This window comes from Sebastes fasciatus, chromosome 22, assembly GCF_043250625.1.
Source record: "Sebastes fasciatus isolate fSebFas1 chromosome 22, fSebFas1.pri, whole genome shotgun sequence".
Taxonomy (NCBI): domain Eukaryota; kingdom Metazoa; phylum Chordata; class Actinopteri; order Perciformes; family Sebastidae; genus Sebastes; species Sebastes fasciatus.
Window position 1 is genome coordinate 8710610 of NC_133816.1, and position 15434 is coordinate 8726043.

General features: G+C 42.4%; 1 protein-coding gene across 1 annotated transcript in view; it reads left to right on the top strand.

Moving 5' to 3' along the window:
* rgs12a (regulator of G protein signaling 12a) overlaps nt 1–15434 on the top strand; it is a 46207-nt gene that overhangs the window by 4805 nt on the left and 25968 nt on the right. The window contains exon 3 of the mRNA XM_074624737.1: nt 1735–1821. Coding sequence (XP_074480838.1) covers nt 1735–1821 — 87 coding nt within the window. The remainder of the gene's footprint in view (nt 1–1734; nt 1822–15434) is intronic.

Genomic DNA, 15434 nt, shown 5'->3' on the forward strand with positions numbered 1-15434 from the left:
TATGAACGTGCAGAGAGAGGGAAACTGTTACTGTCCTCTCTGCCCACAAGATGGCCCTGTGTATCCATGTAGTCCCGGAAATGAGACTCCCTCAGGGAACCAATGATGTGTGTGCAGAATCTCAGAATTTATTTATTCCTCTCAGCCATGGGGATGAATGCAAATAGTTGTATGCAATGTCAGGTCACCTACAAACTTTTTCCAACTTCCATTCACAGTACTTATTTGTGTTTTTCAACCTTATTTAAGCAAAGTATTTAGCTGTGTTTATAAATCAGAAGCAGATTGTGTCCTCAGCCACATTGCATTAGATCAGAGAAGAGACAATCTTGCACAGGAAGCCAGGCAAATTACAGGGTAGAGCTCGTGTCATGCAGCGGTAATTATCTGCAATTCTTAAACTCTCGTTCAAACATAACACACAGCCTCTCCGATCATAAGAATAGGGGCTGGCTGGTGAAACTGCTTCATCTTTTCTAAAGTGATGATTAGGCTGGAAACCACGGGGTTCTGTCTGATCTCTTTTTTAACAGTTAGACTGTGAAATTAGTGCTTCTGTCTCGGTACTTTTGGACCATAGCTGTAGTCGTTCAGGCTAACTGTATGTGCATTGTGCCAGAGAGGACTGTGTGTGACGTTGATCCCCGTTATATGTAAATTCAGAAGCTTTAGCAGGGAAATCTGTGAAATCTAGTAGAAACCCTGATTTGTCTAGACTATCTACTTCAGCTGACTAACCTCGAAGTCACCTCTCACTTGTAATCGTTGGTACATTTTCATTTCTTTTACACTTTCTGTGTAACTCCATCATCTTTCAGTCTTTAGACTTCAAACAAAAAGTGCACACAAACACTTTATGTCTTGGAATATTATTTCATTATGTCAGTCACATCACATGTTGGGTGTTTTTTTCAGGGTGCAACATAAATGTTTTTTTAAAACTTGTTTTTCAGAAATCCTCTTGCCCAATATCAATTTTTACTTGCCCCTATATATATATAATTGTTTTATTTATTAGTGGTTATCAAATAACAACTAAGGCTAAAGTTAATTATGATGTTTTATCCGCCTTGCTCTTAAACTTACGGCAAACTGCGCAATACATAAACACCACCCAACTAAACTCCTGTTTCCGGGAGAATTTAAATGCTCACTTGCGCCTCACCTCTTAAACTTTGTCTTTACCCGCCGCCATTTTCTCGGTCGGTACTGAGCATGTGCAACTCTCAACAGAGATGAGAAGGAAGTGAGATGGCTCCAGTTTAGTTTATTTATAAAGCACATTTAAAAACAACAAAAGTTGCCCGATCGTGCAAGTGAGTTGCTAGATTTACTTGCCCAACGTGGCATTTTACTCGCTTTGGGTTTGCGGACAAGCCTTATTGTTGACACTAGTATGTAAAGTATGAATGCACAGTATTTTAAAATGATTCAAATTTTTGAAATGAACAACTATTTATTACAACTTCTCTTTTTTACCTTCCAGTTTTTCAAAACTTTTAGTAAGATGCATTTTCGAGGTGTTTCAAGAGCAGTAATGACAATAAAAGTAAATGTAATTAGATGTATTTGAATTGACTTACAGTAACTTGAAACCAGTATTGATGGCTGACGGTCCATTAATTCACATACGGGTGTTAATTATGCTGTCTATAGTGGTATAGTATAGTATAGTGTAGTATAGTATAATGGTCTTTGTGTTTTCACTCATCTGTCTCTCCTTTGTTCTCGTAGGTCTCCAGGTTTTGGGGTGTTGCCCGTGCCTCTAAACGCCGCTCTGCCAAACGTATCAGCCTGGCACGATCCCTGGATGACCTTGAGGTAAGCACCAAGTGTTTTTCTTTTTCACTGATTTCTTTTTCTAATTTTATTTGAATCAGAACATTCATATGTTTTAAGCTTTTTAATTTTATTCACTTTTTGCCATTATTTGTCTTTAACAAAAGTTGTTGAAAAATGGAAAACCGTCCGTGGTTTTCAGTTGTCTGCTTCTACATTAATGTGGACATTGAGCTTTCTCATTCCGCTCCACTTTCAGCTCCTTTTTAACCTTTCATTTCCGTTGCCTTGAACTCTGCATTTTCTGCTACACTTGTGGCACGGGGCGACTCACAAAGCGGTCTTTGTGTGGGCCAGAGGCGTGGTCCTGTTTGTTTGGCCTCGCTAATGAGCACTGCTGCACGACTGAATATATCGTGCTCACATTTTCTCATATTAATGTTGCCGAGGAGCTCTCTGCATGCATACATTACTCATGCGCACTGATTCATATCCACAAAAACGCACGCACACTGGGCAGTCCTACATCTCATAATTGCTCTGAAAGCACACAAACAGACACAAAAACAAACCAAGAAGTGGCATAGTGTATTGTATATTATCCACACCTTAGTCACAGTCACACGAGACACACCCGCAGGCCACACATTGTACTCAAAGAGGCTCTCCTGAGGTAGGATTGTCCCAACACACACTCAACAGTGCTGTTGTTGAAAAGCTCCAGGTCCTAAGCAGGTCTGCCCCTCATGTCACGCCACAGGGTTAAAGATGGCTATAAAAGGTTACGACAACTGCATAACACAACTTTTAGGCTGTCTTTCATTGTTGATTTACGTAATTACCCTTACTGTATGTTCAAATTGCAAGAAACTTGTTTGGGTTACTTTCTTCTGACAAATTCTGGGCAGTGGGTCTTGTCAAGCTAGAAAACTGTTAAACAAGTTGTAAATCGTGTATTTTTGTTTCTGTGCTCCAAGTCGGCTAAAGTGCAGAGATCCCCTTGCCATGTTTTTGTGTTTCATTATATGTAGTTGCCATGGTTATGGCTTCCCAGCAGTTGCAATTTCGGTTGCATCTATGAAGAGTATAATTACTTCTGAGTTCACGATCATCCCAAACAACTGATACAGCTGTTTTGCTTTTGCAAGCATTGTTATACGTTTTAAAAAAGTTTAAAGAGGACGTATTATGCTCATTTTTAGGTGCATACTTGCTTTTGGGTTTCTAATAGAACATGTTTACATGCTTCAATGTTCAAAAAACACTTTATTTTTCTCATACCGGTTGTGCTGCTGCACCTCTTTTTACCTTCTGTCTGAAACGCTCTGTTTGAGCTCCTGCCCCCACCCTGAAAAGCCCAGTCTGCTCGGATTGGCCAGCTGGCCCTCTCTGTTGTGATTGGTCAACTGAACCAAACTCTTCAGACTCTGCTCCTGCTCCGCTCTAACTAGCTTTGTTTGAGGCCGTGCCAAACTAGCTGCTAGGCAGGTATTATGCAAATACATTACTTGGTGACATCACCACGTTACGAAAGAAAAGGCGGGACTTCGTGTAGGGTGTTTCAGGCAGTTTAGGAGCAGTGTTTCTGTGAGGGAGAGTAACTCCCTTTGGCGTGGACTTTGGGCTTTGTAACTTTGCAGACCTTTCACATGCACAAAAAACAATATAACACACTAAAGGAAAAGGAAAAAGCATAATACGTCCCCTTTAAAATGTAAACAACTGAGAAGCTTCAGGCTGCTGTAATCAGTTTTCTATTTTACACTTATTATGTGGAGCTATTTTTCACTGAACAAAATAACTGGGCAGAAAGCTGGATGGTTTCACACTTGTAGTATTGTGTTGAGTTTTCTTTCTTACACCTTGAGTTTGCTTTGTTACATAATGTTTTGTGCACATGAAGCCTAATACATGGACTTCACACAGCTACTCTATCAGGAGCTGCTATGACACCAACAGGGAGAGACAGGCTGCATCATGGGTAACATGACTTTTGACATGTTGGCTGTTGAATAAATGGCTAAAAGACTTTAAACAGCTGAAGTTTGGTTTGGCATTTATGTATTATGGAAAATAGAATGTGGTTGTCCGTACAATGACAGTTTGTGTTCGATTAAACAACACTTAGATGCTGGAATTATTTAGGGATGAGAGTGAGGCATACATTGCGTTGAACTGGCTTTAACAATGCATTTATCTGCTTCGAACTTCTCATTGTCAAGTGGTTTTGTTAATCTGCATTCGGCAAGCTTGAAACCTTTTGAAGACAAACAGAAAACGGTTTAATCATCTGTTGAAACATGGGAAACACCAGTTTTTAAAACACTATTAGGAAGCCAAACAGTTGAATATATTCATTCACTGCTGTGCAAACAGAGGTGTCTGCTGTTTGTTTTGCACAGAGCCACATCGCCTGAAGGTGTTGAGGGAGTGAAGAGAGGTAGATGTTCAATTTCCCTACGAGGCAGTTTTGATAAGGATCCCTTCAATTTATTTCGCAAAGAATTATGTATGTCCCGATCCAGATATTTTACTGTTGAAAAATAAACTAAACAAGCTAATATCTGGAGAAATCACTCTACTTCCTGTGAGATAACATCAAAGAAATCAGAAAATCAGTTCTCATGGTGCATCCAGCTCATACTGAAGGTATTCAGACCGCATCTAATTGAGAACAGTAATTTTACCCCGTGCAGTTCAAGTCATGGTAGGCCTTTACATTCCAGGTAATAACACCATAGGAAATCAGTTATGGTTGTCAAAGGCAATTAGATCCTCACCTAGTACTTTTCCCTGTACTCATGTTTCAAGGGCTGAGCTGCACCCTGGGCCAGAGATCAGACGGTGCACTTCTAAAAGCCCCTGCCACAGAAAACAAAAGCCCATCCAATGGTATTACCAAGTGTGTCCTTACCAGTGGGCAAACTACGGATCTGAAAAGTGAAGCCAATGCTGAAGTGCCTTTAACTTGCATTCTTTCTAACAGCCAGCAGGGGGCGACTCCTCTGGTTGCAAAAAGAAGTGTGATTGTATAGAAGTCTATGAGAAAATGACCCTACTTCACACTTGATTTATTACCTCAGTAAACATTGTAAACATGAGTTTATGGTCTCAACCGCTTCTTCAATACAGCATGATGTTCATTGAGTAAATTATCGTTCCATTTAGAGTAAAATATCTGATAAAGCAGGGTATACTTTAGGGCGTGGCTATCTTGTGATTGACAGGTCGCTGCCACGGCGTTGTCCGCTGTGGGTGTTGTCCGTGTTTTCGTCTTACAACTTTAACCCTTTCACAGTGTGTTTTCAGTTCATGAAGGTTAATTGTAACATTTCAACCCTGTCTCCCACAAAATAACATTCCCATACAACTAAACTGCATAACCAAAATACAGTTTTAAAAGTGATTAACATTGTAAATTGAAACAAAACAAAACGAATATGCAACAAAAATACTTAGTTAGGTTTAGGCAACAAAACTAATGGGTTAGGTTGAGTAAAAAAAACATCATGGTTTGGCTTAAAATGACTACGACATTGAAACAAAACAAAATGCAACAAATGACTACGTTTCACATGGGACACAAACAGCGGTCTCCTGGGGGAAAGTTCGGTGTTTGTTGGATACCATCCACCTCCACTTCCGCCCACCAGTAGTGGACTTTCTCGCTTGTCATACTCGTTATTATTTAATAATGTTATTATTCAACATACATTTCATTCACAGTCGCTCGATATACTACGTCACCTGCTCTGCACGTCACTCGTTGTACTATGTCACTCGCTGTAGCCGTCCGCAGACTTACAAAGGTATTTGTGATACGTAAAAGACAAACGTAATCAGCGACAAAATACATTTCCTTCCAAACACAATTGAGACAATTTAGTTGAACTGGAACGTCATTTCTAGGAGACGGGGCTGAACGTTTTGGTCGCCTAAAAATGTCTTATTCAGCGTTCGGTTGTACTTAGCTCCACCCTCTCGTGTCACTTCTGGTTTCAAGGAACCAAGATGGCAACGGCCAAAATGCTGAACTCAAAGCTTCAAAATGGCAGTACACAAACCAATGGGTGGCGTCACGGTGACTATGTCCACTTCTTAGTCTATGGTGTGTCCTCATGAAGACTTAAACATATATGCAAAAGCTGGAGTTTTTACTTTAGCAACAGATATGGAGAACTTACAGGAGAGATGGACTAGAAAGTGAAGCCGGAGAACTTTTCTTTTCTCTTTTGAAGGCTGTGCTCCACTTCAGAGCCAGAGAGAATACAGCTAATAAACAATCAACCTATCAAGCCAACTGCACTAAGCTGTTGACCTTAATTGACTCCTTGCTTCTACATATTCAGTGATAATAGCGCGGGTACAAACTCGAGGGGTTGAAGTGTGTGCTTTCTGCGGTGCTCTCTAACTTGTTGTGAAGGATGTTCCGAGGGTCTGTTCTCATGGCAAGTTTAGCAAAAATACGTGATAAGCTCTGTCAGCGCATGCATCTGGACTCACCAGGACACCGTGAGACTATTTCGGAGTTCACCGCCAGTGCTCGGGGCAGACCCCTGCGGATAACCCCCCGTATGTGGCCTCGCTGAATGTTGTGGACGAGCCCAGAACCATTTGGACGCGTGTGGCCGCGTTGCTTTTTTTTTCCATGGTCGGCGGTGTGCGTCACAGTGGCTAGCGCAGGAATGAGCAAATGCTTATTTTTTTCACATTACAAAAGGCTCTGACACGTAGCTTTTGTGACCCACGCACAACAGCATATATGTAATCGTTATTTGTGTCTTTCTGGTTCGGTAGAGGAGGGGGGGAAACTGCTGTACAATTCCTTGCATCTTCTGATGAAGGCTGTTTTGATGCACGCTGAGCTTTTATCGTCAGATCCCGTTATGTTTGGGCATGTCGAAGAATGCGCTGCTTTGTACCTCCTTGCCTCATTTTCCACGCATAAGCTTGCCAGAAGCCCTACTGCAAAAGTGCCCCCACATCCCACCGACCGCACCACTCTCCACCGCTTTGAGCCTACTCATCACAGACAGAGGCTTCGCGCCCAGCGGCACTCTGCAGATGTGTTCAACTTTGCAGAGGTGACACCGTTAGCAGGCTGCTGTGCCCCGACGCTGACTGTCTTCTGAGGTGTTGCTGCTGCATGTGAAAACATCTGTTATCGTGAGTTAGTTTGAAAGCACATTGCGTACCTGCTGGGAAATTTGGGGCGCTGCTTTTGCTCCGGAGAGTGTGAAGTTTCTCCTCTCCTTTTAGGTGTGGAGACATTAGTAGCTCCTGTTTGCACGCCTGCGGGTAATAGATCTATCTTGTGGGCGTAGCAGAAACCAAGAGGAGGCATGAAGACACAGAGAGGGAGAGAGGAGGAATTTACAGCAGAGGGAGGGAGAGGGAGAGAGAGAGAGGAACCGGCAGCAGAGGAAGAGAGAGGGAGCTTTTGAACTCCCAGTAGCTGTCAGGATTTTCGGCTCTCCTGCGCGCTCCCTCCTCCCTTGTCGAGCTCTGTCTCCCTGCACTGCAAACACCGACTCGCACACGCACCGCGGCGCTCCAGCGGATGGACTGGTTTACACACAGCAGGCGTGCGGAGCAGCGCTGAGGACACACCGCGCCATACATGGAGCAAACTTTGACTCTCAACTCTGTAAGTCTTGGCCATGAAATCATTATTTTGTCTGTCTTCACTTCTCTTCTTGTTTTGTTGGTGCCATCCTCATCTTCCCTGCCGCACGTTACTTCTTCTCCGTCTTTGGGGCTCTTTGAGCGGCATACAGTGGTTAGCTTGTGTGGTCTGTCAGAGGAATGTTTTGACCAGTGCCAGCTGAACTCTCTTCATGTGCTGCATGACACACACACACTGCGCCGCTCTATACGGCGAAATGTGGTCCAGCATCTATATCGGGGATGCACGCTGACTTTAAATTAGACTTTGTACCAAAAAGGGTTTTGTGAGGATTATCCTTGTAAAACGGCACATCAAGGGTCGCTTATGGGCCTTTTGAATGAAGTGCGCTCTGTTGCGCCCTGTCGCCCTGAGAAGTGACCCCTTTTTTTGCAATCACTTGGTGGCAAGTTGGATTCAGTGCGAGGGAAGCGGAGATCTGAGGTTGTCAGATAGAATTAAATGCTCGGCGAACGCTCTCTCGCATTGTATTTGGAGGCGATCGTGTAATAGCCGCAGTTTGGTTTGAACTTGAAATGGTTGTCTGTGGTTTTGCCTTTGTGCAGGCATGTCCCCGCTATGATTCACCAGCCCTCTTATTCACTTATCTCAAAAAGACGTCTTGTTTTTTTTTGGTGCTGCATGACTACTGCATGTTGCTCAGTGTGTTTTACATCCATACAATATATCCAAGCAACCTATATTCACTTAAAGTGTAATTAAATTAGATGCCATGCTACATTATATAAATTCTTCCCTCTATTTCTCATTTGGGTGTCATGATTTGAGAAGACGAGCAGGCATGGTGTGTTCCCGGGGATTAGCTGTATAGAGGCAGCAGAACACGACGCACTTTTATCCGGCTGACATCACATGGCCAGCTCTGGAGCGTGGGTGGACAGTTGCGCTCACGAAATGTGTCCTCGGGCTAGCAGCATTATGGGATGCAAAGTCTTTTTCTAAATGTCTCCTCCACTATGATTCCTTCTCTTCCTCTCTTCTACCGCAAGAGGTTTTATTGCAATTACGCAGACGTCTCTGTCCAAACCCACCGACTGGAAAAACAGTATATTAACACAACAAAAACTTAGAGTAGAAGTTGTTTAACTGTCCAGCTGCTCGGGAGTATGAATACGCAACAGCCAATAACCAGATGACCAGATGTGGCTGTGGTTGCTGAGTTCGCTGTTTGACCAAAACTGTGACCACGGAAAATACCCGCCGCCTCGCCATCTCTGGACGGAGACGCACACTCTTGGCTGTTGTCACACACACAACGCTATGACATCATCTATCGACATTTAGGGATTATGATGTTTTTTTTTTTAGTTAACCACACAGCTTTCCATCATCCCCGTGTTGATTGGCTATAGGAAAGAGTGTCTGAACCAGAACGTGTGTGTATGTGATGCACAACTTCTGGAGGTGATTCATTCCCCACATAATGTTTACCTTCCTCAATCGTGCTATTATTACATTTCTCTGCTTCGCTGAAAGAGAATCTACTGCCAAGGGTGTGGAGGTTGCTCAACAAGGAACGGCTTTAGAAGTGCCAAAGTCTTGTATCACCTTCCTGGTAACAGTTTAGACATGTCTGGGATACAGCGGGGCCGCTCATTACGCTCAACTCTTTACCTCACACCTGTAGCTCAGACGACGCCAGGGCGCATTTGCTTGCCTCACGTCTTTGGGACGTTGAGCAAGACGGCTCGTCTTGTTTGAACTGGAGAGGATTGCAGGAGAGGCTCGGAAAAGTGGTATCTTTTTGACCTTGTGTTGGCGTAAGACGCTGCAGAAGCAGGCCAGAGCCTTGTCTACTTTTGCACTGAGGAAGTCACAAAACATGGATTGTTACTCTCCCTGTGTGATATTGTGAGAGATTGGCTTGGCACTCTACTTTGGCAGACTAAACACTAACTTTCCCTTGTGAACTGTTTCTATACAACATCATCCTGTGGTCAGCTTCAAGAAATGTGATATATCTGTTTATATGGCTTGGTTATTGCATGACCTCGCTGCTTTAGGTTGAATAAAATGCTACATATTGTTCACAATGTTTCGACTTTCACCATGTGTCAGGGTATTTCTAAAGGCAGCAGATAAAAAGGTTGGCCCTGAATTGCAAATTATGTGGCGCTAAATGAGTTTCATATTTTGAAATATACGCTTAACTCTATGAACTCTGCAATAGAAATGGTCCGCCAGTGCCTACATTGGTATTACATCGATGTTTCGATTTAAATTCCTACGATCCAACTACTTCGATAGGTTCTCAGCAAGTTGTCCTTCACGGGGACGTATATTGATCTAAAATGGATTTGCAAAGTAAATTATCGATTGTACCGATACTAAGAATTTGCACCTTGTATATAAACACGACAAACGTTATATGGATGTATTTTTTAGCACTTTTAATAGTAAAGAAATGTTAAACGTTACTCCGTTTCACTCAGCATATCAGCAGCGCATATCAGACAGACGACAACAAAACAAAGCAGGCTGATGGCGAGGAAGAGCCAGACGAGTGAGAGATTTTGCAGCCGGGTTTAAGGTCCAGTGTGTGGAAACATTTTAGCTTTTGCATAAAGGGAAATGTCCTTTATAAATAGCCCGATGTTTGCAGAATATGCAAAGGCCAGATAAAATACGACGGCAACACGACCAATCTTTCCACGCACCTACTGAGACGCCAATATTATTGCTCTACCGTTTATATTGAAAATTAGAATAGAAGCAGGTGCTTAAATTACGGTGACCAGGCATCCCGGTTTAGCCGGGATCGTCCCGACAAATATCTGTAAAACACTCGCATGTCCCAGTTTTCAACAGTCACTAACTAATTGTCCCGGTTTACACCACATTCAAAATAACAGGAGGATCATGCAAGGTACGTTTTTAAAGGATTAAGCAAAAGGTGACCAGCATAGTTATATGATGAGTCCTTAAGGAAAGATGCAGATATACATTGTGTTTCGACAAAGTGTCTCAAATGACACCTTTCTGCATTTTTTGCCACTGTGAGCATTACCATGAACTTGTCGCCATGCCAAATACCCATAGAGACAGAATGCCATCCTATAGCCCTTCGCCCTAGAGGGATAAACGTAAGGCAAACTTGCCTTCCCTTCTTTCCCAGTCTCACTCAACCAGCTCAGGTTACCTCCCTGCATGACCAAAAGGATTAACAGTGGGCTGTAAGGTCAGTAGGACTTACACAGGAAGTAAACAATTATGGCACTTCCTTGTCATTGGCAACATAAAACCTTGTACACTTCCACGAGGCAGATATTCATTCATATCGTGGCCTTCACAACAAACTAAGCCAAGCACTCAGACTTTTCAGAACACCGTGCGCGGAGCTTTCGTGTAAGTTGCTTTGGCGTAAAAAACCCTCACAGGGCTAATTACAAGTGTTGGGTTTCAGGTTGGAAAGTCCATTTCTGGTGTTTTTTATGGAAGAGAAAGAGAGCAGTAATAGGGTGTGGTGGTATCTTATGTGGTTTACCCACCTCGAGCCCTGCAGGCTCAAGTCAGCGCAGCCCTTTCTCTATGATAATAAATCGAGAAGGGAGGGGTCGTCTGGTTCTTGTTTCCCTCTCTGAAGTTATTCTATTTTTGTTTAGCTGTGCCGTGTAAATCAAATGTATTTTTATTTGTTACTCATTTTGTACTCCAAACTGGGCATTCCTTTTTGTTACTTCAACCCAACAAAGGGAGTTAAACGCCACGTTTTCATGCATGCTTTTAGGCTTCACAGTTAAGCTACAGGTGGTGAGTCTGGTGCCGTGAGCTATGCAGGTTCAGGCAGAGTTAACGATATCAGATTGTCGTCACAAGTTGGGAAAGACAGATTCTGATATTGGTTAAAGCACCACGTTCCTGACCCTGCGAAAAGTAGGGCGGCAGAGAGGGGAAAAAAAGTAAACATCTCCATCCAGAGGAATGCTCGTACTCCCTGTCAGATTTTTTTATCAGCAACAAGTGGCGAACAGAACACACACACACACGCACACACACACACACACACACACACGAACACCACCGCCACCGCCAGCACAGTGCACAAATCATAGTAATGCCACTTTAATCCAGACTAGAGCAGAGCCGTACCCATCTGCCGTGGCTAACCGGTTAGAGTTGGGGGAACAGGCAGTAGATTAATGCCGATCATGGGGATTAAGAGATGAAACTCATTGTGGCGATGGCCTCTGTTTGCATGCAAATCACTCGTGTCTTTAAAGTCACTGAGAACAACCCATTTGTTAGCTGAGGGGATTACACTTAAAAGACGCCTCGGCACAAGTCTGGACCCTCGTGGCTCAGGGCTGAGGACCAGACATGTATCCACCCTGCATCATTGTAATGTTTGATTGAAGATCTTTGTTTATGTGTTTAATAGACCCCCCCTCCGCTCTCTCTCTTCTATTAGATTAGTGTTTAGATTAAACTCTTCATAAATCACTATGACTGAGTGTTGATTTCCCACTCAAGTCCTGGATTATAGTCTTACATGTTTGCATGGATAACATGACAAGGTTTTACATCTGAATTTGTACACTGTGGACATAGATCGTGAGATTTTAATGTAAATCTGTATGATATATGGGGATCTGTTGACAGAACTGGAATGTAATATTCATAACTGTGTTTTATGTCTATTAGTGTACCTGAAACTAAGAATCGTTGTGTTTTTGTTAGCTTAGAATGAGCCCTTCATATCTACATTGGGAGCGGGTCCTCTTCACGGAGTCTGCCATGTTTCACCATTATGTAGCCCAGAACAGACGAACAAACACTGGCTCTAGAGAGCGCCTTTTGCGTTTTTACATTATCCGAAGGCCACCGTAGTTCTCTTGACATATTTGGAAAGGGAGAAGTGTGCAGAGCGGTATTCAGTTGGTTGCAATCTGCAACCACAACACTAGAATTGCACTAAATCCTGCACAGTGCTCGTTCAAATTCTTCATCTTTTCTTATAAACAACCAGGGCCGGCTCTAGCCCTTTTGGTGCCCAAGGTAACATTTGGATTTGGTGCCCTCCCCCTTTTTTTAATTCTTTTTTTTAAAGGGCAACCAGCGCCCCCCAGAAGGTGGTGTCCTAGGCGACCGCCTATAAGGCCTATGCCTTAAGCCGGCCCTGTAAACAACTGACTATTCAATTGTTTACGATGCTTCGTTTCTTTTCACTCCTGTATCTTTGTCTATTTGTTTGTTATTATTAGTTATATTAATTAAAACAACACAAACGGATTTGGCTAAAATTTGAGGGAATAAATCCCATTGGCTGGTTAAATGTGGGTTCTGAATCTGACTTTGGATTTTGCCTTTAGCAAAATCTTTTTTTAATGTTTTTTAATGCAATAACACCATTACACTTAGTCTAAAAGTACCCAAATCACATGCCTACTACTGTCACCTTTTTTCAGTAAAACTAAAAATCAAATTAAGTTATTTGAGAGAACATGTGACACAAAATTAGATCATAAGCGAAGTTGAATTACACCGCTGGCATCATTTCGGAGGCTCTCATGACAAAAATAAGATTTCTCAACGGAGCATGTCACATATTAAGATATGCTACAAAAATATGTTGTCTGACGGGACTCGATATAGAGTTTCACAGCCCTTGATCTATGGACATAAGGCAGATAGGAAATCTAAGTAGACGCTAATGTTGTTTACCATTCCTGCCCCCCCTAGCATCACATAAGCATGGTGACCTCATCAGATCCTTGCTAATGTGATAGAGTGTCTGGCAGAGTTGCTGTGACAAACACGATTTCCCACAGTAAAAACACTGGATCCTCCTTAACCTCCTAAAATCAAACACCCAGTTGTCTGTCTACGCTATCTTCACTTAGATATTGTCAAAGGAGTTTCATAATTCTCTAAATCAGCCTCTCTCCCCCACGCTCCTTGCTTGGAAAAAATGTCTCTTCCATCTTATCAGTCACCGCACCCTCGCCCATGCCCCTTTCTCCCTCAAAAGGAAGTTGCCTCCATGGAAAGCCCTTTCTTGATGTTATTGTCGGTGAATAGTTTGTCGTCCGCCACAGATAGCGGGCCTTGATTATTTTCCGTCTTCGCTTAAGATTGCCTGGTGGAGAACTTGACATGCAATTAGTTAGGTCTTGTGACAAGCACCGCTCGTTGTCGCTGTGATGCCTGTCTAGAAAAAAAGTTTCACAAATTGATTAAATCAAGTGGTGGCTCGAAGCTCACGTGAAACCTATTTACTTTGTGGCCGCAGACTCTTCAGTTAGCAACACTGAAGCAAGAAATGGAAATATGCTTTTCCTGGAGGCATTTTTGGTTTGAAGAGTTCCAACACGCTTTGCTCTTGTTGTGTGCATACAGATGTGCTCACCTGGCTGCACTGAACACTCTGCCTCAGGGAGGTCAAAGGGCAAAAGTAGGCCTGAAGGGCTGAAGCAGACTGTTCTGTGTCCTGTGATTTTGGGACCACAGTTATGACTCAGCTTAGCACCAAGAATAGCTTCTAATTACTGCGTGACTGATTTTATCTGCACACGAAAGCATACAGATTCTGTCTTTCTGTGTTGCAATCGTAGCAGAACGTATAGGCCCACATTATGTAATTATCTGAATAGTACAGTGTTTTAAATTACTGTACCATTTTGTACGAACAGGAAATGATACAAGACGTGCGCTGATGAACATCAACTGCTTTGGAGAGCTACTGCCAATTCAAATTTGGAAAGAGAAAACAAGATGTTCCTCTAGAGATTTAATACTTTATTTTATATTTTTTAGATGTTCCTGGAGCTGTGTCAACGCTGTTCGCAATTAGTATAAATTTTTCCAGCTGTGAAAAGCTTGTCTATTTCTTTTGTGCGTTGCTTTGTGGGACATTAGTGTTCCCCAAAAGCACAATCAAAAATGAAGTACATATCCAAATTTTTGCCACTTTTTCTGTGTGAATGTAGTATGTACTCCAGGTTGAAGTAGTATGTAAAATAGAACTGGAACGTAGCTTATTTGTCTTTTTTCACTCATCGGGTCCCTTAAGGCCACGTTCAGACTGAGTTAAGCTCTGTGTGGAAAAAAAGCAGTTCTGTCATTAATTGAATTAAAGGTTCTATGTGTAACTTTCAGAAAAGTGAACTGCATCCTGTTGCTGCACTCCTCTGCGCGAGCGAGCATTGGCCAAAACAGTGACGTGACATACACAAGAGACTGACCGTGATTGAATGACCGGCATCATGTTGATAGAATGCTGGAAAATACATTTCAATCAAATTTAGAATAGCTAACATTACTACCGTATCTGTAATGTTCCTAGGTTTTATTGGGACCGCTGGCTCCGTGAACGACCAGCACCCACCACAGCACAGAATCCACGCGTGAAATATATTGTGATATTGCCTTGCATCGCTCTTGGCTAGTATAAAGCAAATGTTAGTTACATATCTTTGCTTTGTACTGTTACATCATTTATTGTTGGCTACGTTAGCTAACTAGCAATTCGTTAGCAAGCAAGTTAATATTAGCTAACATTAGCCAGCTAAAAACACGATTACAAATCAAAAACAATCACAATATATTCATATACCGGGGTAAAGAGTTTTTTGTTGTACCTCTCTACGAAATATGACAGCTATAAATAGCAATATGGGGCACTGAATTTTATGAAATTGCTGTTTATCAGACCACAAATGAGACAATGATTAGCTACCTAGTGCACCTTGTGGAGCTTAAGAGAGGCAAGGCACTGAAGATCGCGCATAAACGTCACATCCTTTGGATTTTCCTGGAAAAACCGTCCCGAGTCCTTTACACAATCAGTCCACAGGCTGTTACAGGCAATAAAGAAAGTCGGGGGAAGGTCTCATTGTTTAAGTTGCGTTACAATCAGTTTGTCCATTGGCAATAAAAAACAATTAATACATGAAAAAAGATACACTTATAACCTTTAAGACTGAATGACGGCAGATTTGGGAAGGTTGACAATTTTCTAACTTTCTAAAAT